At 31.2% G+C, this 25,000-nt stretch overlaps 3 protein-coding genes and 1 non-coding gene across 5 annotated transcripts in view; 3 read left to right on the forward strand and 1 right to left on the reverse strand.

Annotated features, from left to right (window-relative positions):
• LOC124432186 (transcription termination factor 2) overlaps positions 1-3,442 on the reverse strand; it is a 4,913-nt gene extending 1,471 nt beyond the window's left edge. Inside the window, exons 1-9 of one of the 2 annotated variants that reach the window (XM_046980871.1) lie at positions 3,047-3,442; positions 2,769-2,923; positions 2,381-2,653; positions 1,987-2,147; positions 1,423-1,906; positions 1,158-1,271; positions 772-989; positions 193-694; positions 14-96 (exon numbers count right to left, since the gene is read on the reverse strand). In XM_046980871.1, the coding sequence (XP_046836827.1) occupies positions 14-96; positions 193-694; positions 772-989; positions 1,158-1,271; positions 1,423-1,906; positions 1,987-2,147; positions 2,381-2,653; positions 2,769-2,923; positions 3,047-3,186 (2,130 nt within the window). In that variant the 5' untranslated portion in view covers positions 3,187-3,442. Of the gene's footprint in view, positions 97-192; positions 695-771; positions 990-1,157; positions 1,272-1,422; positions 1,907-1,986; positions 2,148-2,380; positions 2,654-2,768; positions 2,924-3,046 lie in introns of both variants that reach the window. The other variant, XM_046980870.1, reaches the window with a different exon arrangement.
• Positions 3,443-6,201: 2,759 nt separating this feature from the next.
• On the forward strand, positions 6,202-14,285 carry LOC124432235 (collagen alpha-1(XI) chain-like). Its single transcript, XM_046980968.1, has 18 exons — positions 6,202-6,736; positions 7,388-7,594; positions 7,756-8,081; positions 8,231-8,554; positions 8,647-9,148; positions 9,236-9,477; positions 9,541-9,738; positions 9,809-10,276; positions 10,348-10,392; positions 10,471-10,929; positions 11,016-11,177; positions 11,251-11,412; positions 11,518-11,895; positions 11,965-12,234; positions 12,304-12,917; positions 13,001-13,212; positions 13,286-13,470; positions 13,549-14,285. Exons 1-18 carry the CDS (start codon positions 6,598-6,600, stop codon positions 13,906-13,908), a joined length of 5,253 nt encoding a protein of 1,750 aa, XP_046836924.1. The 5' UTR covers positions 6,202-6,597; the 3' UTR covers positions 13,909-14,285.
• Positions 14,286-14,683: 398 nt separating this feature from the next.
• On the forward strand, positions 14,684-14,756 carry Trnav-uac. Its single transcript has one exon. It is a non-coding gene; the product is annotated as a tRNA-Val (tRNA).
• A 4,537-nt stretch (positions 14,757-19,293) lies between these two features.
• LOC124432215 (protein dissatisfaction-like) overlaps positions 19,294-25,000 on the forward strand; it is a 15,102-nt gene continuing 9,395 nt past the window's right edge. Inside the window, exon 1 of the mRNA XM_046980933.1 lies at positions 19,294-19,312. The gene's annotated coding sequence lies outside the window, so the exon portion shown is untranslated. The remainder of the gene's footprint in view (positions 19,313-25,000) is intronic.

Here is a 25,000-nt window from a genome sequence, read left to right on the forward strand (position 1 = left end):
GAAGACGTAATAGAAGTACCAAAATTTCGTGTGTTTTAACATCAGCATGTAGAGAAAGTAACTTATTTTGTGCCTTTGTAAATTGTGTATTTTTATCTAATAATTAAATAAAACATTTAATATACGTTATAAATGATATTATTTTTAAATACAAAAAAAAAAAAAAAAGAAAAATAAAAATATATAACTTACTTGGATTTGACAAAAAGGATGGCTTATCGTATATTCCAGACCTTAAATCTGCCATGTGATCTTTTTCTGCTCTTTGCGATAAGAATTGTGCAAAAAGTGTACGAGAATATATTAAAACCTTTTCGTAAACTAATTGTTCTTGAGAATCAAGTTTTACTTCCACTTCTTTAAAATTTTTAGTAGGTAAAGATTCTAGAGCACCTTGCGCTTGGAGTTCTTGTTTTGTTCTTCGAAGCATAAGAGTTTTCATAACAGTAGCTAATCTTTGATGACCTGCAGCATTTTTATTATCAACCCAACGTTTCCAAACACGAATATCATCAAAAGGAGAACATTTTAAAAATCTCAATAAAGAATATAAATCCATTTCTTTATTTTGTATTGGTGTTCCAGTAAGTGCCCATCTTTTACTTGCTATAAGACCACATACTGATTGAGATCCTTGACTTTTATAATTTCTTATTATGTGTGCTTCATCAAGTATTGCCCTTTTCCAATGGATCTAAAAACAATAGATAAAAGTTTAGATATAATATGTTTTAACAGAATTTAGGAGAATATTGTATTACACTATTATACCTTATATATTGTAGACATGTTTTTAAATTCCCGAGATAATATATTATATGTTGTAATAACAATATCATATTTTGCCAAACGTTTGGATAATTTTTCTCTATTATTACCATGGTAAACTTCTACTGACAATATACCTTTTTTACATTTACTTTTTACTTCATTTTCCCATTGTGATAATAAAGAAGCTGGACATACAACCAGTGTTCCACCTTTATAAGCTGAAAATACAACAAAATTTTATTTAAACAAAATAAATAATTCATGATATTTTTAATTAACCAATTAATATTTCGAAATGTTAGTACTTAATTAGAGTTACTAAATCAAAATAGAAAAAGTTTGCTATTATATTATATTATATTATATTTCATTCATACTTTACATACTTATAGATTTATTTATGCTATGCCATTCATCATCACTTTCATCATAATTTTCTTGAAGAGTGGCCATGATTAAAGAGATCATCGTTAAAGTTTTACCTAAGCCCATATCATCAGCTATTTAAAAAAAAAAAAAAAAAAAAAAAAAAAAGAAAAAAAAATACATTAGTGGTTAATGGTTATTATATATTAACAAAGAATACAAAATTCAAATTGAAATTATAAACTATATAATTATCAATCTATATACAATGATATAAATTTATACCTAATACACCACCAGCTGGTCGTTTTTGTTCTCTCCACATAAGCCATGCTAATGCATGCTGTTGATGAGGCATTAGTTTTACTTTTAAACCAGGTGGATCTTCTGCTTTTGCATCTTCTGAAGGACGAGCTACAAGTGATCCATGTAAATCCTGTAATCTTTCTACTGTTAAAGTAAATTCACGTTCTCTAGTTTCTTGTGCTTTTTTCCCCAATGGTTTAGATTCTGAAGATGTAGGATCCGTAAAGAAATATTCAGAATCAGATTGTAGATACTTCATTTGATTAGATGATAAGAGAGATGTTTCTTCTTGTTTATCATTAAAAATAGATTCTGGATTCATTTGTTCAACACGTTGTATTAAAGGTGTTCTTTCTAATTTTGCTTTTATCTCCTTTATTTCTTTTTCTTGAATGATAATACTTTCTTGTAATTTTTTTCCTTTATCTGGTAATACATCTATATTTGCATTAGTAACTAATAACTAAAAATAAAATATTTTAGAATTGATATGATTACAAAATGATTAAAATATATCTTTAAGATTAGCGTATATTTTCTTACCTTTGTTTTTTCTAATTGAATTTCTAGCTGCTGCAATTTACAACTAAGTAGAGCTCTCTCTTGTGCTACCAGTGGATCTATATTACCAACACCAATCTCTTGTCTCGCATAAGATATTGCCAATGCATTCTCTTCACTCTTTCTTTTCTCTGGCGTACTATCTAGGAGTTAATATTGTATTTTTTTATTAATATCTCTCATTCTCTCTCTCTCTCTCTCTTTCTCTCTCTCTCTCTCTCACTCTCTTTCTCTTTTTATAAATTTTTACATTAAATATATAGAAGTCTAAAATTTTTATTGTCATAATAGTAATTAATAAAAAGTATAAAGTTTATATATTTATCTCTTCTATGACAATAATAATGAATTATTTTACACAAATGAACATTAATACCTGTATCTGAGTTAATATTCACAATGGATTGTTCATTTTCTTTATTGATATTAATATCTTCTTTTTCATTAAAATCTTCACTTTTATTAGTCGAATCCATTTCAAGACTATCAGATTCATTAGATTCATTGATTTCATTAGCATCATTAATATCATTGGTACTATCAAAAGAATTATCTATTTTTAAATCCTTTATATTTTCTTTTGTATAATCATGTGAAATATCTTTTCTTTTTCTATTTGAAGAATTTGTAGAAGAAAATTCAGAATCATCTGTCAAATTATATCAAAATAAAAGAGATTTGTAGTTAAGTATCAATTTATAATTTCTTAATAGATATTTGCAAAAAAAAAAAAAAAAAGAAAAACAATTATATATAAAACATACCATCTGAAGATTTGTCGGATTCTGTTTCTCGATATGTAGGTTTATCATCGATATCACTAATACTTTCATCATCAGAATAAATTAAACGATGTTTCTTTAACTTACGCTTTATTCTCTCTTCAATAATTGATGAAGAATTTAAATCCATTGATTTCCTTTCAATATAAAAATTAATTATAATTATATGAGATCTTGTATTAATTTTAATTGACGTATCAATTAAAGACACATTATATGATTTAAATAATCAATTGAATTAAATATCTTTTAACATTTACCTTTCCATTGAAATAGATTCGTCATTGTCACTACTATCAATAAGAATATTTTGCCTTGTACTAGTAATAATATTATCATCGCTGTCTGAAATAACTAAAGAACTATGTTCACTTAAATTATTAGAAGAATCTTGCCACATTTTTAATATTAAATAAATAATACTAATATTAATTCAATGATATAGTTATTGAATATAATTTATGATCAATCAATGTTGTTTTCTTTCATTTCAAATATAGAACAAATATAGTTTATATAAATATATATATGTATTATAGGAGAAAATTGTAATATTATTATTAAATAATTTTAAAACACTCGCGTTTTATTTGATCCGTAATGATGAAATACGTTTCTATCTCCAACGGATCCAAGCTTTTCCTCACAAAAATAAATATTTTAAACTAGCCAATCACATTCACTGACCATTTGTGGGAAGTTAGATCTATGAATGTATAACTTCAATAGATTCGTTTTTAATACGAATTTTTAATACGCAATGATTCAGAAGTCTCTAGACGAGTTCGAATGTGATTTAAAAAATCAATTATTCTTCTTCGAAACTTTCTAGGCTAATTTATTATTATTTCTTTTTCTGTTTTTTTCTTTTTTTTTTTTTTTTCAGAATGTTGAATGTTGAATATTTTTACAAACTGAAAAAAATCAGCCTAAAAAATCTTTAAAAAGAATAATTGATATTAAAAATCACTTGGAGACTTTTGATTCGGCTTGTATTAAAAATTCCGATATTATTTATTTATCTAATCAATAAATTAAAAAAGTGGACAAATTTCCATTGGTTATCGGTAAAGTTAGGTCTTTTTTTTTGAAAGCTGTTCACAACATCATGATTATAGACGTAATTCTTGATCGATTTTGATGATATAGATCTTACTTCAAATTATTATTATTTTTTTCTTTTTTTTTTTTAATATCATGTGAAAAATATTTTTTTTTTTTTTTTTTATGAAAATAATTTATGCATAAAAATAAAGCTTCTTCGAAAATTCGATAAAAACCATATTCTCATTTAAACTTTCATCTTTCAAAATGAGAACTTATTCATTAATAATCGATCAAAGATTATATTTGGACTCATTGCTGGTATAAACGATGCTTTTGATATTTTTCGTTAAAAAAAAAAAAAAAAGAAAAAAAAACAGAAACAAAATAACAAAGAAAAAGATTAAAAATTTTGCACAGTAGCGCCCCTGGAAGTTTGCGGTAAAAGAGAAGAAGCTCATACCCCCTCTTTACTGATTTTCATTTAAAGTTTAATTTCGAACTCAAAGTGATCGTCGGTAAGTAATGTCAAGAAAAACGCTCAATTGACTTTCGTAGTTAATGAAATAGTTTTCTTTTTGAATTCCAAAAAGAGAAGAACAACGAAATTCTTCTTCTCTATAAAATTAAACATAAATGATTTATACTTTCGTTAATTTCTTAATTATTTAAACGATGTATAAATATCCGATAAAAATATATTATTATTTAATAAAAAAAATACATTCGCTTGAACATTACGTAGGACTTAATACTCGTTAAATAAAAATGTAAAATTACTTTAATATTTCAATAGAATTAAATTTATTCAATCAAAATTATAACCTTTATGTAATATCAAATCATTGAAAAAATTAATACTTTCGATAATTTTTCAATTAAATTTATGATCTTTAATGTACACGGTGTAGAATAAATTAATATTTAAATAAATCGTAGATTTGTTTAAACATTAAAAAGACGGAAAAGCAGGAGAAACTTAAAATAATTTTAATATAAAATTTCTATATTTAAAAATTATAAACTCAGGATAATTGGCCTTGTGTAATGTAAATATATATGATCTTTTTTATTAACTTAACTAACGATACTTATTAATGGTAGTTACTGATCTTGCGATCTATCCTATTATTCGTAAATGGAGGATTTATTTTCGTAAAGATAACGTTGGGAACCAAAATTCCCGGTAGACTGATGTCATCTATGATTTCAATTTAGAGTCATCGTTATTCTAACACTCACGTGAGTGTTCGCGTACACAATTAGAAGTTCTAACGGGGACTTAGTTTCATTTGCTTTGTTAAATCATATAACGCAATTATTACCAAACGAATGACTGTATATTGAAAGATATTTCCCAAATTTTTTCGATTTAATTCTGATTAAATATTAATATATTTATACTTTATATTGCTAATAATATTTATATGGAAGAATTGAAAAATCATTGATTGTAAAAATCATAATATGAATTATATTTTAACTACATAATATGATTGTTATTATAAGATAATTATTATTTTATAATACTACAATAGTAATAGTGGTAGTAGTAGTATACATTTATGATTATTAAATATCAGAAAATATTTGTAAAAATGTATAGTTTGAATACAAATGCGAGATACATACATATATGTAACGTTACGCCAATGCAATACGCTAATTTGATTTATTAAGATATTATGATATACCTATGGTAGAAAATAGAATACCACATGTAATATTAAAGCAGGAAGGAAGTAATTAATCGAAACGTCTGCGAGTACATATTTATTGCGCTGATCTATAAAATGTTTATTAATTCTAAGTATTAATTAAGATAATTTATATATATATATATATATATATATATATATAATATATATTTTTATAATTAATTATTTATTTTAAAAAGAAAATAAAAATATTTTTCTAATAACAGATTTCACATAACGTCTGCGAAAAAAAGTAAAAAGTTCGTATATTTATAAAAATAATTTTTTTAATACAATATATATATATATATATATATGGATTATAAAAATTATTTTTAATCCACATTGTATTACGTTAATACTTCATATCAAAATAATCTCTATATGTGATATTAAATTTAAATTAGAATACGTAACTAAGGCATGATTACCGGGATATCTTTCTTTAAAAATAGAAGAGAAAAGGTCTATGCTATTTAACACGATACGTGAAGCACGTGTTATTCGAATCAGTGTTAATAGAAGAGACGCGGAATTGTTATTAAAAGTGCATGTGTGGAATGCGTACAAGCGGAACGCATATTCTCGTTGAGAAGAAGTAGTGGAAGAGATTGGAAGTATGGGAGGGAAAATAGGAGAAGAGATTGGAATGAGAGAAGAGAGATCAAAGGGATACGATCGTTAGATAGAAGGAAAGAAAGAGAAAGGAGAAGAGAGGAAGAAGAAGAAAAAGAAGATGATGATGATGGTGATGATGATGAAGAAGAAGAAGAAGAAGAAGAAGTAGAAGAAGAAGAAGAAAGAAAGAAAGAAAGAAAGAAAGAAAGAGGAGAAAGAAAGAGAAGAAGAAGAAGAAGAAGAAGAAGAAGAAGTGGGATGATGCTTATGTTAAGAAATTGTCTCGTTCTCTCCAGAAGGGTTTCGCAGTGTCAGAAGTGAATAACACGTTTGAAGTTTCCTCCTGATATTTCGTATAGAAAATACACATACTTATATATTCGATATAAGAATACGTAATCTGTGTATAGTGTTCAATAAGAAGGCCATGGTCTCATGAAGATAGATCAGGCATGCAAGGAGATCACGCGAAGCAACAATGGAGAATTCTACGATTTTATCGTCCCATCATCCACCCTTACGTTGTTACACTTTTTCTCATTTTATCGATGTTATCATCGACAAGGGCGAATTTAAATACAGAGGATATAGGTATTTATATCGTCGTATGCACGTTTCGTGATAAACATTTTCCTTTTTCTTTTTTTTTTTCTTTCCTTTTTATTTCTTTATTTATTTTTTTTTTCTTTTTCTTATTTTTTTTTTCCTTCTCAACCTATCAAATATTCGTTCCATTTAAATTGTCTTGTATTGCCAATTATTTTTATATTGTCAGATATCTTTGTTTATGCTGAGTATCTTTTTTTCTATATAAAAAAAAAAAAAAAAAAAAAAAAAAAAAAAAAGAAGAAGAGAAATCTGTTCATGTCAAGTATTTCTTTTTCTGTATAAAAAAAAAAGAAAAAAAAAAAAAAAAATTAAAAAAAATAAATAAATAGAATAAACGTCGATTAAGGTGATTCACGTTTCAATTATTGAATTAGTTAACTCTGTTGCATGTAAAGCGATTTCATTCCTCTAAAAGCTTCTACAGAATTGGTTCAGTCGTTCGTTGCAATAATGCGAATTATGTTCTACGGGTTCATGGGTTACTAGGTTTCCAGTCGTTCATCTCATCGTAACACTTTGCGTTATTCGACGAAACACTTATTAGAGATGCACGCGACTTATGGCTAATTGTCAATTCTCTATGCGTGTCTTAACAGACCTTTCGTTTTATCAGAATTCGTTAATGTATTATAGAAAGAGGTGTCGTCGATCTTATGGAAAGTACTGGGATGTATCAAGAATCTCTTGGATTGATAATTACAGAAAATCGTTGTAAAAAAAACGATACGATCGCATTCGATATCGCTGAATCCACTTTATTAACCATAAATACAAATGCGATCTTTCCAACTGGATTGATTAATAATTTTTCGATCATCGTCGTTGCAAGAACTAAAATCAGTAAGTAGTAATAAGTTGATAATTAAAATCTAAAAAAAAAAAAAAAAAAAAAAAAAAAAAGAGAAAAAAAGAATATATCTTGTAAATTAATTTTTTCGATTAATATAAAATCGTATATTGATCTATTAAAATACTAATCGATTGTATTTATAATTGTATAGATTTTCCCATGGCCACATTATTTTCCATTTACGACGATGGCGGCCAAGAACAATTGATTTTATCATTGGGCAAAGATATAACATTCTTTTACGATACTTCCGACGATATTAATGACGTCGAGAAAGAACCGATTTCTTTCGGTGAAGATATTTCCGATGGGAAATGGCATCGTTTAAGTATAAGTGTTAAAGGAAATACAATTACTCTTCTCTTAGATTGTAAGAAAGAAATTACTAAGGAATTAAAAAGAAATCTTTCTGAAAGTATAAACGTCGATGGAATTATCATAGTAGGTCAACAACTTATGGAAGAAAATATATTTTTGGTAAGTGATATATATCATAAAATTAATATCTCACTTTTCTTTTTTTTTCTTTCTTTTTTCTTCTTTCTTTTTTTTTTTTTTGTTTCATTTCCCTTATATAGATATAACATTAATATCTCAATTTAAAATAAAAATTAATTTCTTATTAGGGAGGACTTGAACTTTTGAAGATAGCACCAACGCCGGATGCAGCGTATGAACTTTGTACAATCTTTGCACCTGATTGCGAACAAGAAGAGATATATAAATTCGATAATAATAACTCGATCATCGATGAACCTATATTATCTAAGCCGTTCAACATATCCTTTGACAAGCGTTCTGGTTATGAAGATTTCGAGGGAATTAAAGAAAATGAGAATGAGAATCTCAATGAAGAAAATATGGAAGCATATCCCTTGCGATATGTTCCTACAAATTTTACATTTGTATTAAGACCAACAATGAGAACAATAATCAACGAACCTGTTACTGTAAGATACATTCTCTAAAGTATATGTATTTTTTATATATAAAATATATATATATATATATATATATATATAATAATTTATATTTTGTACAGATATATAACAGAAATGAGCAATCAACAACACAGGGTTACGAGAGCGAAACTATTACAGAAGAAAATCCTTATTCTACAATTGAACCTTTTAACTTACCATCATATTCAAATCCAAATGAGGATTATTATTATAATAATAAATATTATAACCTTCGTGGATCACCTGGGCCTCGAGGCTTTCCGGGTCCACCGGGAATGGTTGGACCACAAGGAAAGAAAGGAGAACCAGGAAAAGAAGGATTAGCAGGATTAAATGGTGCTCCTGGTCCACCTGGCCATGTATTTATGATACCTTCGTTAAATCAACAAGGAAATGAAAAGGGTCCCGATTCTCAAGCAGAAACTTTGAGACAAATATTGTCGCAATATATGTTAGCAATGAGAGGTATCGAAGGACCAATGGGTTTAACTGGTACTCCTGGTCCAGATGGACCTCCTGGACCTCAAGGACAAAAAGGAGAACCGGGTGATATAGGTGAACCTGGACCTAGAGGAGACAGAGGTATTATATTTTTCGCGTTTATATAAAAAATATATATGTATGTAATTAATCAAATTCTGTAATTAATTAATTTGTTTTATTACGTAGGAATTCCTGGGAATACTGGCAGAGAAGGTAGAAGGGGACGACCTGGAAGAGATGGAGAACGTGGTCCTACAGGACCACCCGGTATAAAGGGAGAACAAGGTCCTCCTGGACTACCAGGTTTACCAGGAGATAAAGGTGAAAGGGGATCTCCAGGAGCTATTGGGGAACCAGGATTACCAGGTCATGAAGGTATGCAGGGTGATGATGGACCTCCTGGTCTAATAGGATTGCCTGGTGAATTGGTAAGAAATTTTTGATATTATTTTTTACTATGACAGATATTTATAAACATTTTTCATTTATAGGGACCGAGAGGTTTTATTGGACCACGTGGTTTCCCAGGAATGCCAGGAAATCCTGGTATACCTGGAAGCGAAGGTTCTCCTGGTGCAAAAGGCAATACTGGCCCATCAGGCCCACCTGGATTACCTGGTCCATCTGGACCGTCGGGACCAGTTGGTCCACCTGGTCCTCAAGGACCTTTAGGACCAACCGGATTAGTCGTAAGTAGATACCAATTGTTATTAATATTTTTAATAAATTAATATTAACTTATTTATTCGTTGGAGATAGGGACCACAAGGAAAAACTGGCATACCAGGTCTTCCTGGAGCAGATGGTCATCCTGGACATCCAGGTAATCCTGGAATTCCTGGATTGAAAGGTGAACAAGGCATATTAGGTCCACAAGGATCCATAGGATTTCCCGGTGTACGTGGTCCAAAAGGAGATGATGGGAAACGGGGATTACCTGGTGATCGAGGTGAAAAAGGCGACAAGGGAATTGAAGGAGAAAAAGGTGATGCAGGTTTGAAAGGAGAACGAGGACCATTAGGGCCACAGGGTGTTCCTGGGATCGAAGGTATAGAAGGACCAAGAGGATTCGAAGGAAGTCGTGGAGAACAGGGTCCGATTGGACCACCTGGAGAAAAAGGGAAAATCGGTATATCTGGTTTAATAGGATATCCGGGAAATCCGGGAGAGAAGGGTAATAAAGGTCAAATTGGAAGAGAAGGATCAAATGGGGAGAAGGGGGAAAGGGTAAATTGTATATTTTTTACATTATTATAAAATGGATATGATACTAAATTATAATTATGTTTTTTATGCAGGGAAACAATGGTTTGCCAGGTGATCGTGGAGAGATAGGTCCCAGAGTAAGTAATATATGAATCAAAAGAGATTTTTAAAAATATAATAATTGCATTTCCAATATTAATTATATCTAATAAAAGGGTTTTAGAGGTGTTCGTGGTAGAAGAGGTTCCGAAGGATTACCAGGTCCGAAGGGTGATACTGGTCAACCAGGACCTCCGGGACCGGCAGGAGAATCTGGACCACCAGGAATAGAGGGTCCACGTGGATTTATAGGATCACCAGGACAACTTGGACTTGATGGAAAAGATGGTATTCCTGGTCTTCCAGGGGAACGTGGACCAATTGGTGAATCTGGCCCTCCTGGTCCTATTGGATCTCCTGGTGTGATCGGTCCACAAGGTCCACCAGGAGAATCTGGTCAGCCAGGTGAACCTGGCATTCCAGGTAGTCCGGGTATACCAGGAGATGTAGGTACACCAGGCGAACAAGGTAAAGAAGGTCCGCCTGGTCCTCAAGGACTATCTGGAAAAGACGGGCCGCCTGGTCCTGTAGGATTACCTGGATTTCCGGGTGAAAGAGGATTGGTCGGTTTACCGGTACGTTAATTTATGTAATAAACTTTAGTCTGTTCATAAAGAGCTTTTAATGCGTATGTATTTATAATATGTATGCTGATTTTTAGGGCACACCTGGATTGAAAGGAGAAATGGGACCTATTGGTTTTCCAGGTCCATCCGGAGACAAAGGAGCTCAAGGAGAACCTGGAAAGGATGGAGCTATAGGTCCTGAGGGCAGACAAGGCCCAAAAGGATCTTTTGGTCCTCCTGGTATAAAAGGCGACAGGGTATAATTTTTATATTATAAATTATATAAATTAAATTTGTTTTACATGAAATGATATATTTATTTTTATTTAGGGTGAAACTGGTTTACCAGGGCCGACCGGTAGAGATGGTTTACCAGGACAACGAGGATTATCTGGCCCCCCTGGTCCAGTTGGTGTTCCAGGAGAAGATGGTGACAAAGGAGATATTGGACCTCCCGGTGAAAAAGGCTTTAAAGGTTCTCAAGGTTCAACTGTAAGTACATATGTATTAAAAATTCTAAAGTTGATTTAATGTTGTATCATCTTATTAATCAAACAATTAAAGGAAAATGTTAAAAAATTTAAATAAATTTATCAGGGTTTAGCAGGAGCACCAGGACTTCAAGGACCACGAGGAGAGCCAGGTCTTGTGGGAGCAACAGGTGAAAAGGGACCACCTGGTGAAATTGGTAGACAAGGAATAAAAGGTGAAGATGGTCCAATTGGTGTACCTGGTCCTGCTGGACCTGTAGGACCACAAGGTCTTCCCGGTCCATCAGGATCAAAAGGAGAGATTGGAGACATGGGTACAATCGGACCTGCTGGTCCAGCTGGTAGTCCAGGAGAGCAAGGTCAAAAGGGACCCAGAGGTGCGGACGGTCCGCCAGGTTTACAAGGTCTTGAAGGTCGTCAAGGAGAGAAAGGAGATAGCGGTTTGCCGGGTCTTCCAGGAGTAGAAGGTGCTGATGGAAATCCGGTAAATATTATTTATTGGACTAAAAAAAACATGGTAGGAAATAATTTTTATTTATACTGAATAATGTAGGGAGAACGAGGTCCTCCAGGACAAAAAGGAGAAGAAGGTAAACCGGGACCGTCCGGTCCTCCTGGAAATCGTGGACCCGTTGGACCAGAAGGACCAAAAGGAAATGTGGGCTCTCCGGGTTTTCCTGGACCTCCAGGAGAACCAGGTTTAATTGGCCCTAAAGGAGAACCAGGTAAAGATGGCGAAGATGGGGGATCTGGAAAACCCGGACCTCCAGGCGACATTGGATCACCTGGGAAAGAAGGTTTGGCCGGTACACAAGGAAGACCGGTTAGTTTCCATAATAATGTCATAATCAATGAACACGTTAAATGAAAGATATAATACATATTTTAATAGGGTCCAGAGGGCCCAGCGGGAATACAAGGCAATACAGGTTTACCAGGAGATAAGGGCGAAGTTGGACCACCGGGTCTACCAGGTCCACAAGGACGACCAGGAGGAGAAGGTCAGCCTGGTCCTCCGGGATTATCAGGTGTAAGAGGATTATCAGGTTCAGCAGGAGAAAGTGGACCACCAGGAATTCCAGGAGCTGTTGGTTTACCCGGAATAGCTGGACCTGATGGTCCAAAAGGTCCAAAAGGTGATAGAGGTCGAAGAGGTTTGAAAGGACATCGAGGTGATATTGGCCCAATTGGAATGAAGGGTGATCAGGGTGAAAAAGGCGAAATAGGAATACGAGGTCTTACAGGACCAGAAGGTCCTAAAGGAAATGCAGGGCCACTCGGTCAAACTGGTTTGAAAGGTAACGATGGACCACCAGGTTTGCCTGGTTTAGAAGGGCCACCAGGACCCAAAGGTTACACTGGGAACGATGGATCGAAAGGTGATATAGGTCCACCAGGTCCTCCAGGTCTGCCTGGACCTCCAGCGGAGCAACCAATGATTCCACCAGAATTATTGTTTACTCAATCGCACTTTTATAAAAGGAAACGAGAGATTTTGGACGACACGTAAGGATCTATTAAAGATAGAATTTTGTTAAACATCATTAAAAACCTTTACTCATTGTTTTTTAATCTCGAATTAATTTTAGACAAGAAGATAAAGAAAAGGAGAATGATCTGAATAAAGAGGAAATAAATAACGACGAGGATAACGAATTGGGACCTAAATTTTTAGATGTATATACTTCTATCTACAGCATAAGACAAGAGCTCGATAGAATACGTAAACCAACTGGAACCAGAGAAAATCCTGTTAGAACATGTAAAGATTTATTTTATGGTCATCCACATTTCAGCGATGGTTCGTATTTCAATAATTTCATATCTTTGAAAATTCGATCTCTTTATAAATAAAATAAATATTTTATTTAAAGGTTGGTATTGGATCGATCCAAATTTAGGTATGTCCGACGATGCTGTTTATGTTTATTGCAATATGACAAATATGGGAGAGACTTGCGTTTTTCCTGACATTCACAGTAGTCAAATGCCAAATATACCTTGGAGAAAGGAAGACGAGAAAGGAAATTGGTATTCCAAATTGCGTGGTGGATTTCGTGTAAGTAATTATTTTTCCAATTTTTATATATATATATATATATATAAATCATCTCTCTGTTTCATTTATAATTTTTAGATAACTTATGAAACTATCGGTGTAATACAATTAAATTTCTTGCGCTTGCTCAGTGAAGAGGGTTATCAAAATTTCACATATACTTGTATGAATAGCGTAGGATGGTATAACGCACCTAACAATAGTTATGATTTGTCGATACGTTTGCTTGGAGAAAACGAAGATGAATTTTCTTATGATAATGAAAAACCTATTATCATAGCGGACGGTTGTAAATCGCGAAAGAGTAAAAGTGAAACAGTGTTTCTCGTTCAAACGGATAAACTTCAAAAATTGCCACTTATCGATTTTCATCCTTTGGACTATGGCTTACCTCATCAGGCTTTTGGTTTTAACATTGGTCCATTATGTTTTAAATAGTCTTATTTGAAAGTAATTGAGTTGCAATTGATTAAATATTAACAAAATTCATAATAGGAGATTTTATATATAACGTTATGCAAGACATATTTCGTTGTATAATTATTTATAACTAGTATATACCGATCATTAAAGTATGACGGATAGCCAAGATTAAAAGAAAAGAGAGAAAAAAAAAAGTAAAACATTTTTTGTATTCCTTTTTTTTTTTTCAAAGTAATCATAAAATGATATAATATTGATATCATATAGATATTTTTTACCAAGTATCATGCATTCATTGTTGATTTTTTATACTGCCAATAGTATGTAAATTATATCGATATTGTATACTTAAACATACATACATACATTTTAATATATTTTTATTGAAAGCATTGACTACTGTATTTTCTCATATTCCTATATCAAATATGATACTTTTTACATGTATATATACCGGGTGATCCTTTTAAGTAAGACCATCTAAAGATCTCTTTTCTTTGACGACGACAATGGCCGAAGACGACCGAAGATCCTCTTCGGAAGTTATATATCAATAAAAGACTCGATGATCTTGATAACTCTGAAAAAAATGATTTTGAGAAAAAAAATATTCGTGTCTGATATTGATCCTTTTGATCATCGTGCGCATTGGGTAAAAAATATTTTTTGCATCACAATCAGTCAAAGGCATATTTAGGTGACCTTATTTAAAAAAATCACCCTATATATATATATATATATATAGGAATTATTCCAAAATCAAGATTAACTTAGAAACGTAAGATACAAGGGTTCCGTGGTGTAGCGGTTATCACGTCTGCTTTACACGCAGAAGGTCGCCAGTTCGATCCTGGCCGGAACCACGTTTCTTTTTTTTTCCCCCTTTTCATTTTTTGAAAAGGAATAATTATTTCGTTCGTTTTTTTTTTTTTTCCATTCTTTTTCTTTTAATGCATATCCAAAGATAGAATTTATATTTTATATAAACGCGAGACGAGATCGTAAATTTTTTAATTGTCCCTTTGTTTTAACGTATACGTTAATAATAAGAATGATATAATAATTAATAATAAAAACAATGACTAACGTTAACGTTAGAAAAAATATTATCGGGATGGTTACATTTTCTTCTATTTTCTTTTTTTCCCCGTTTTCTTTGCAAAAAAAAAAAAAGAAAGAAAGAAAGAAAAAAGAAAAAAAAAAGAAAAAAAGAAAACAACTCGATCATGATATAAACGAATAATAGAACGTAACGAACTATCGAATGAAGTGCTCGCACGAATGAAGTGTAAAAGTGTGATGAGACCTGACACGATGTAAGAGTGTGAAAGAGATTCAGAAGATAAAGGGGGGGAGGGAGGTGGGGATCGAAGGAATGTGCGAGAACGGCGAGATATGCGTGGGCGAATCGTGAGAAACTGGCAGGTGACATCTTGTCGTGGCGGTCGGTGGTTCACACTTTCAGCTCGTTCTTTCTTGATGACAAGAAAACCAAAGTGACAGTGCAGGGCCGCTTTTAACGGGATTCTTTCTATCACCATCCATAGTTCATGTTTTATGTTCCATAAAAATATCACCTTTTTTTCTCTCTTTCATAGCATCATCCAAATATTTTTAATAAAGTGCTTGGTACGCTCTTTTTGTTTCTTTTTCTTTTTCCCATAAGTTCGATAAATCGAACGAAAATTTTCTAAAGTGTGTTACATAAAAGAAGAAAAGAAAAAGAAAGAAAATGTTTAAATATGATATATAAAATTATAATATTTAATTAGACATTAAATGTAAACGTATCCTTTTTAATTTACAAATTTTTCTCTTTATAATCTGTACATATATATATATATATATAGATATACTAATTAAAAAATTGTATTTCATTCATCTTAAAAAATCTATTTCTTTATGTATATTTCTTATACAAAAAAAAAAAAAAAAAAAAAAAAAATAAAAAAGAAGAAATGTTATATCATACAAAAAAAAAAAGAAAAAAAGAAAAAAGAAAAAATTTGTTTTCGAAAAGAACTTTTTAAATATAGATAATATGTATCGAGTATTATACGAGACTTGATATCGTTGAGAGAAAAATACAGTCCCATTCGATATCGAAGAGCGTCCCTGCTCTCAAGCGTTCTCGTAAAGATGGTGGGGTGAGGGATAAAAGGTTTCCTTGTTTAACAAAATATCGTCTCCGAGCCATTAGCCCGACTGTTACCACTTCACCGCGATTTTCTGCTCCCGTCTCGTCGAGGAGGTACTTCAGAATCTCAGGGATCCTTCGACCTATCAAGTTCAGGACGTTTCAACTCGTAACACGCGACAAAATCGAGGATAAGAGTCGCGCAATCAGTATCGACGTATCCAAACTCGAATATCGCCAATTCTTATTTATAATTTGATATTATTGAAAGAATGCAAAATTACAAAAGGAAAGGAAAGGATGGGAAAAGGAAAAGAATAGAAAAAGAAAAAAAAATAGATTATTTCAATTCTCCAATTACTAAGAACGTTAATTAAAAAAAAAAAATATATATATATATATATATATATATCTCAATTTTATTCGTCGGATTGTAATAATTGTTAAATCGATTGATTTTAATTTTTTTTTTATTTTTTTTTAATTTTTTTTTTTTTTAATAACAAATTAAATGAGAAAAGAAATAAAGCGAATAAAATTGAGCTTCGTGAAATTGATCAACTAATATTATTAAGGGTCGTGGTCGCTATTGGGCTTTCGTACGTTACAATTTACTTTCACGCATACACGCACCACCGAGATGGCAATCATTGATTTCTACGGAATAATAAATAAAATATTCAAATAAATATCGCGACGGTTATTGCCAGCGTTCGTTTCGCTTTACCGTAACATTGTTCCCGGTGTATCGTGTGAAACGTCCAGATGTCACGTATTATCGTTCCACTCTGTATACCTACTAGTATCTTTTTTTTTTTTTTTTTTCAAAAAAGAACGAAAGCGAAATTCATTTCTTTCAGCGATGAAAACTTTCATTCTTCCTCGTTAACGTCGCCGAAGGAAAAATCATAAGTTTTTCTTTTTTCTTTCATTTTTTTTCTTTTTTTTCTTTTTTGTTATTCGAGTAACGTCGTCTATATAAGTAAATAATTAGATATCTAATATGAGCTAATGATTATGTTTAATGTTTCAACGGTTAATCGTTTGGAATATTAAAAGAAATTTTTTTTATTGTCACACGTTATTCTTATAATTTTAATAATATATATAAAAAAAAATATATATATATATATATATATATGTATACATATAAAACAAATAAAATTATCAGTGAAGAAGATTGATCGTTAAAGAAAAATAGAGGATAAAAAAAAGATACAATATGGATAAATGAAAATGGATCGATCGAATATACAAAATATATCTACAATGCATATAAAATGAGAATATGTATGTAGATAATAGTAATTAATGAAGTTGAATATATTTGTTTCTTTTCTTTTTCTTTTTTTCCTTTTTCTTTTTTTTGTTTTTTAAATAGACATTTATATCAAAATTGAAATTTATCCTCAACGAGATTAATCGATATTTGATGACGATAAAAGAAAAAACTCAAAAAGAGAAGAAAAAAAGAAAAGATCGAAAAGAAAAGAAAAGGAAATGAAAATCAAAAAAAGACAAACATACCCATTCCTAATTCTAGAAAAAAAGGAAAATCTTCTGATTTAACTCTTTCAATTGGATTAAACAATTTGGGAATGCTATTCAAGAGATTAAAAAAAAAAAAAAAAAAAGAAAAAAAAAAAACAGAAAGATTTCTAATACACATATTTATATCCAAAACCGATTGGAGGAGCTGTACTTAAGAGAAAAAGAAAATAGAAAACAAAAAAAAAAGAGAGAGAAAAGGAAGCGAGAGAAAAAAGGAAATATAGGTTCCTTTGAAGAAAGAAGAAGAAGAAGAAGAAGAAGAAGAAGAAGAAGAAAGAAAAAAAGAAAGAAAAAGAAAAAAAAATCACTTTCGAAGTTTGTGAAGGCCGGAGGGTCGGTGAACAAGTGAATGGCGCTATCAAATTGACTTTTAGAATTTTTCGCGGCGCAACTTGGTCGAGTTGGTGGTGTGACAACCCCTAGGGATGAGGTAAAGGGTAAGGGGTAGGGGATAGGGGTGGGATGAGGTGGTTGTAAATGCTCGAAGGGCGAGTGCCTTTTGCTCGGGGGCTTCTAGAGGCTCCGCCTGTCGACCAATCGGGTTTCAAAGCTCGCTTAGGAGCCCAAGAACTCGAGCTATTCGAACTGGGCGTGTTCGTGAGGTGCCGGTGGCGGCTACGAACGATCAACGCGTTCGAGAATATCCTACCCTTCCTCTTTTCTTTAATATTTTCTCTCTCTCTTTCTCTTCCTCACCCTCTTTCTCTATCTCTATCTCTATCTCTATCTCTTCCCGTGGTCCACACCCCGGGGGTGCCCTCAGCAGGGTGACTTACGACTGCGGAGGACTCCTGACGATTACGATGAGTTTCTAGATCGGGGACGTACGCGGATCGTTCTTGTTCGCGTTAGAAAAAGTTTCTACGTGGTTCGCGATAAATCAAAGGGGAAAGAAAAGAGAAAGGATACAGAAAGAAAAAAAAACAAAAAACAAAAAAAAAAAAAAAAAGAAAGAAAAGAAAAGAAAAGGAAGAAGGAAAAAAGGATCGAGCGGGACCGATCGCAATATAAAAGTGAAATTCTTCTTATATGATCCTTCTTCTGTTTCGCGAGCTAATTCTTTTTTTCTTCTTTTGTTTCGCTTTTTTTCTGGATTTTTTTCTTTCTTTCTTTTCTTTTTCTCTCTCTCTCTCTCTCTCTCTCTCTCTTTCTTTCTTTTAATACCGATCGACAGATAGACGACGAGTATCGTGTATTTCGTTTTTCGTTTTTCTCATAAAACGATCTCGATTGGTATTTTTTGATTGGGTGATATGTGAGTGCAAGAAAAGGAAGAAGGAAAAGAAAGAAAAGAAAAAAAAAGGAAAAACAATATTCAGTGTAAGAAAGAGAGAGAGAGAGAGAGAGAGAGAGAGAGAGAGAGAGAACAGGATTGTGCTTATCGTATAACAACGGAAAGGACGATTTTTTTTTATTCAGTGGAAGGAAGACTCACGTCAGCCGTCAAATACTAGCATGATTCTGAGATGTAATAAAGATGGCCGTCTACGATGATCCAATAATCTCCATAATCGAATGTACATGTTAGATCCGTGTTGGATCTTTAAAGGATCGACCGAATGAGGTACGGACACGATTCTTTTTGAAAGATTCAATTATTTGGACTTGAAACTAGAAGAATCTTCTGCGTGTTTTTTCTTGTTTCGTTTTTTCTCTTTTGTGTGTGTGTATGTGTGTGTGTGTTTTTTCTTCTTCTTTTCTTTTCTTTTTTCTAAGGCAGAACTCCTTAAGGTGAGTAATAATATACGTGCAAATGAGAAAGAGATACTTTTTCTTTTTCTATCCATCACATTTACCCTATTAAACAATCATCGGCCCTTCGTATCTGACTGAAGAAACGTTTATTAGATTCTCTAACGTCAAAAGTATCCCTCGTACATTATCCTTTTCGCATTAACGTTCAAACGATTATTATCGATCGTAGGAGTCGTTCATTTTCAAATAATAGTTTTCTTTTTCTTTCTTTCTTTTTTTTTTGTTTGTTTTTTTTTTTTTTTTATAGAAAGAAATAAAACGAATGAAAATTATCGAGACATACAGAAGATAATACATATGTATAATTTCTTTTCAATGTCTAATGTTCACTTTACGATGATCCTTTACGAATTTTTGTCATTTCGATTTAATTCAATTTTTGTTATTCCTTTTTCACCCATTGTCTTTCTTTCTTTCTTTCTTTCTTTCTTTCTTTCATTCTTTCTACTTATCGACGATATCGAAATTAGATTTTATTTATTTAATTTAATTTCATTTCATTTTACTTTACATTAATTTTTCTCTTTCAAACGATGAGACGCGATTACGTGTGACATGTGTCGCAGTCATGTCGTTTAAGTTTCCCCGTGGGTAAACCCACCTGTAAAGGTTCTTTTCCGGCACGGAGGCGTGTAATCGTCGGACCTATGGTTTACCTGGCCGCCGCGGTACGTTTAATGCCCATCATTATGTCACCGCTCGTCGCACATATGCCAAAAAAAAAAAAAAAAGAGAGAAAAGAAAAAGGAAAGAAAGGAAGAAGTAAAAGAAAAAGGAAGAGAGAGAGAGAAAGCGCAGAAAAAAGAAATAACAAAAAAAAAAAAAACAGAGAACAGAAAGAAAAAACAAAACCAAAAAATGAAGGAAAGGTAAAGTGTAAGAGCGTACGCAGATGTTGGATCGCGAGAGAGAAATATTTGTAATACTTTTGCGTTTGTTTCATGACACCCATAGTGACTTCTAATTTCCTCCCTCTCTCGTTCACACCCCTCTCCGCAATCGTTCTCACAGTTAAACTCTACCTACAGAATTTAAATTCCACGAAAGACTGTTTTCTCTTTTCAATCTTTTTTTCTATTTCTCTTTCTTCATGCGTAGTACGAACTATGAACATAACTTTTTTATTCCGCCCCTGATATTTTCATGATAACATATACTTGTCTCTTTCATTGTTCCATCGATATGATAACGATCGAAATGATCGTTAGTTTTTATTGATTTTTATTGAATCGAAGATGAAACGAGTAGAATAATTGTATCTCTTTTTTTTTCTTTTAATTACTGACAAAAAATAAAAATTACAGGATCGTACAAGTGTCTTTTATTAGCTTTGAAATAATTAATGATGTTCGATTAATTAGATTAATTCTATGAAATAATTTCTATGTCAGATAATAATTATTCGTAGTAATAATGCGAGAGCGATTGTTGAAACAATAAATAATAAAAATTACGAGAAAGAGTAATAGAAGAATTTATTGAAAAAAAATTTTTCTTTTTTTTTTTTTTTTTATTGAAAAAGAAAAATATATATTTTATAATTCAATTAGAAAATTTTCTAATATTTTATGACACATTTGTCATATCCAATATGATAATTGCCAATCAATCTTCTAATATAATTAATACGTCGTATATTATATATTTATTATTTAATATTTTTGTTTAAAGATTTTGTTTGATGAGATTTAGAAAAAGGGATACTTGTTAATACGAAAATAAAAAGGTATGATAACGAATTCACTTCGTATCTTTTTTAATTTACAAAAAGATCCACGAAACTTATTTAGATGATTAAAACGATTTAGGGAGAAAAAAATCGATTCGACGTAAGAAGCTTTTAATCAATGATTGTTTATAATATTTAAAATATAATATAGAAACGAAGATGTAAAAAGGATGACAATGAACGTCTGAAAAATTAATTTTCCAGAAAGATAATCGATCTAAATTTTGTTATTATTAAATATCGATAATATTTTATACCTAAAACAGATCTTTCACACATTTTAATATTGGATCGAAGTTTAACTTACGTTCTTGCATCGTTCCGTAGTTCCTCGTGCACAACGAAATCGACGAAGTCGATCGAGTCACGCAATCACTGTCAGCCGTGCGAAGCGTGCACGTGTTAGCCGATCGGTAGAACCAGTCGCACAGTATGTAAGCACAATTAAATCGGACGAGAGAATCAAAACGGCCGACACGGTGTTCGCGTTTAATGTGATCGCTTAGAAAGATACTTAATTGGAGAAGAAATTACGCACGTGTCATCTCTCACATTCGTGATCCTAGCCTATCAACACAGTTAGACAAATCAAATTATTATTTATAGATTACGATTAGATTTCTAATTGGTGAAAATTTTTGAATCAAGAGAAAAAAGGAAGGAAGGAAGAAAGAAAGAAAGAAAGAAAGAAAGAAAGCAAAAAAAATAAAAAGAAAGAAAATGATTCGATTCGTTTTCGAAGAAAAAACTTATTGAGAAGAAATATTTTTTATTTTTGTGATTCTACTCGTTTTTGTCATTGTTATTGTTCTAAATAAATTAAATAATTTTATATTTATCGTCGCGACAATTAATAACATTTGAAATTAATTGTATCTTCTATTTTGTAATATATTCTTTTATGACTTTGCAATAAAAAAAAAAAAAAAAAAAAATATTGTCCAAAGTTTGATTGAAGTTCTAATTAAATGAAATTTTTAATACAAAAAGAATTTTCTCTTTCTCTTCGATGAAAGAATTCCAATGGAAAAAAATTTTTTTTACAGGCTAATCAAAAAAACTTCATTTTTAAATTAATTAACGTTAGAATTAATAACATTGAACGTTGAAAGCATATTGATTATTATTTTTCAAGCATATTCCAAGGAATGGAATTTCAATTTAAATTTTGATAATACAATTAAAATTGATATCGTTCATTTGTAGATACTTACGTGAAAATTAAAGGAAGAAGAAGAAGAAGAAGAAGAAAAAGTTGAAGAATAAAAAAAATCAATTCGCGGTTTAGCAAATTATTTTCATTTTTTTAATCATTCCTATCAACTCTATACTTGATTTTGATCAAAAGAAACGATCGATCGTAGGTGAGTCCATTTAATTGCAGTCGACTTTTTCACCTAACAAAAAGTCACGTCAGGGGTTTATGGCATGTTCAGTAACAATGCACTCATTGTCAGTGGGTGCACCTTCGGCTGATTAAAAATTAATCGACTTTACCTAAGTGTAGGGTGCTACGAAAAAGAAAGAAAAAAGGAAACAAAAAAAAAAGATATGATCGTGTAACCAATAAGGGTACGTTAAATCGTATAACATTCTTAATCATCGATTATCATCGATTATCTATAGATATTTCAAAAAATTATTCTTTTCTTTCTTTCTTTTTTTTTTTTTTAAATACCTTCGAAGCTATCGTGAATTATTCTTATTATTATTTTCTCTCTTCTTCTTTTTTTTTTTTATCGAAAGAGAGAGAGAGAGAGAGAGAGAAAGGTTCTAAAAATAAAAAGAAATCCAGGTGAAAATTACTCAGCAAAATGTGACGCGCGTTATAGCGTAATTTTAACCATTTTGATGATCTTTCAAAAATCACGTATGTTACGTATCTACTTAAGCACATTTCTATCGATTAAATTGTCCCTAATAAGCACAATTGTTATATCATATACGTGAATAATAAATATATATATATATATATAGAGATTAAATTAAAAAAAAAAGAAAGGGGGAAAAAAAAAAGATTAAGATAGGATACAACTTTTAAGTTATACCTTGTGAAACGTAATGATTTTAATGATTTCTTTTTCTTCTTCTTTTCTTTCTTTCTCCTTTTTTTCTTTTTTTTTTTTTTTATATTACAATTCACGCAAAACGAATGGAGATCATTCGATCTCGACGATGACAGGAAGAAAAGACGGAAAGAAAGAAAGAAAACAAAACAAAAAAAAAAAGAATAAAGAAAAGAAAAAAAAAAAGAGAGAGACGAGAAAGCTCATTGTCACGGGCTACGCGATATCGATGGTCTTTCCTTTGTCTGTAGAAGTGCTATCGATCAGCATTTTTTATGCGAAAGGATGCACGTGACGTGACAGGGAAAAAAATTTGCATGCCATTCCAGGTTCCATGGGTGTGAGAACCATTTAGGTTTTGAGCGTTTAAGCGTATCCTTTCCTATTTTCTATATCCCGACTTGAAAAACTAGCGAAGAGTCATCGAAACGACATTAGCTAGCTTGGTCAACGGTGCATCACAACTGTGACAAACTTTTTTAAACCATAGTGATCGATTGCCAGTTTATCATATAATTTTTTTCTAATCAAATCTCTTTTCGTATGAAGGACTACGGTATTCTGCAAAACAAAGACCATAGAGAGAGAGAGAGAGAGAGAGAGAGATATTTTAATTAACAAAAAGAAACATAATTTTCATATGTCCTTTTAACATATAACATATCAATATACATAATTGTATATATAGATATATAATGACAAATAAAAAAATATATATAATATATATTTTTAATATACGCTATATATATATATATCAAAAATATATATATAATAACAATAAATATATAATAAAAAAAAAAAAAATATATATATATATAAAGAATTTTGTTTCCTATCGCATTTTATTTTTATCAATTAATCGAGACAATTAAGATAATTTTACGATACAATAAGGATACGTAGGAGATACGTGGAGTATTGTAAAATTGCTTTGATACGTGCAATAGTGAAAAAGTAAGAAAATAAATAAAAAAAAAAAAAAAAAAAAAAAAAAAAAGAAATGAAACAAAATAAAATCAAGCTAACGACAATGAATTTTTCGTATAAGGAGACAAATGTAAAAAGGATGATACGATCTCATTTGAAAAATATTTGTCGTTCTTTCTGATACAAATATAAACGGTTTGAGATATCCTTTTGAAATGAACGAAAAAAAAAACAAAAGAAAAAAAACAAAAAAAGGGTAGAAGGAAGGAAGAGGGGAGTAAAGGGAAAAGAAAAATCTGACTCCTGGCAGTATGTTAGCTTTGGAACCTCGTCGAATGTGGCTCGTGCCGAATGACTCCTGTACGACGCGACATATGTTACGTGCGTGCACGAACGTTCGACACGCATACGTGCAAACAGGGTTAAATAATCCGCCCCCACCCGTATAATTACATACGCAGTATGTAAGGTACACCACCCACCTATACCATTTCGAGAGACCGAAACTTTCCGAAAGTCCGGAGTGAGAGGGATCGAAGTCGATAAAAAAAAAAGAAAAAAAAAGAAAAAAAAGAGTATTAGAATAACGCCATTGACATGACTATCCCTTTTATATAGTTCTCTCTTTTATTTTTTATATTTTCTTTTTTTTTTTTCTTTTTTTTTTTGTACTTTTCCTTCTCTTTCGTCTTCTTACACCCTCCATGGGATTTTTCAATGAAAGACGAAGGATAATACCACAAGGAGACAAAAAGGACAAAACGAAGCTCTTTTTCTTTTTTTTTCTTTTTTCTTTTCTTTTTCTTACTTTTTTTTTTTATTCTTTCTTTTTTCCGTACGTACGTCATCGAAGTGTTTTCATCCTTTTTCCTTTCTATTCCTTTTTCTTTCTTTTTCTTTCCTTTTTTTCTTTTTCTTTTTTTTTTTTTTAATATTTTTTTT

The sequence above is a fragment of the Vespa crabro genome, chromosome 24 (assembly GCF_910589235.1).
Source record: "Vespa crabro chromosome 24, iyVesCrab1.2, whole genome shotgun sequence".
Classification (NCBI taxonomy): Eukaryota; Metazoa; Arthropoda; class Insecta; order Hymenoptera; family Vespidae; genus Vespa; species Vespa crabro.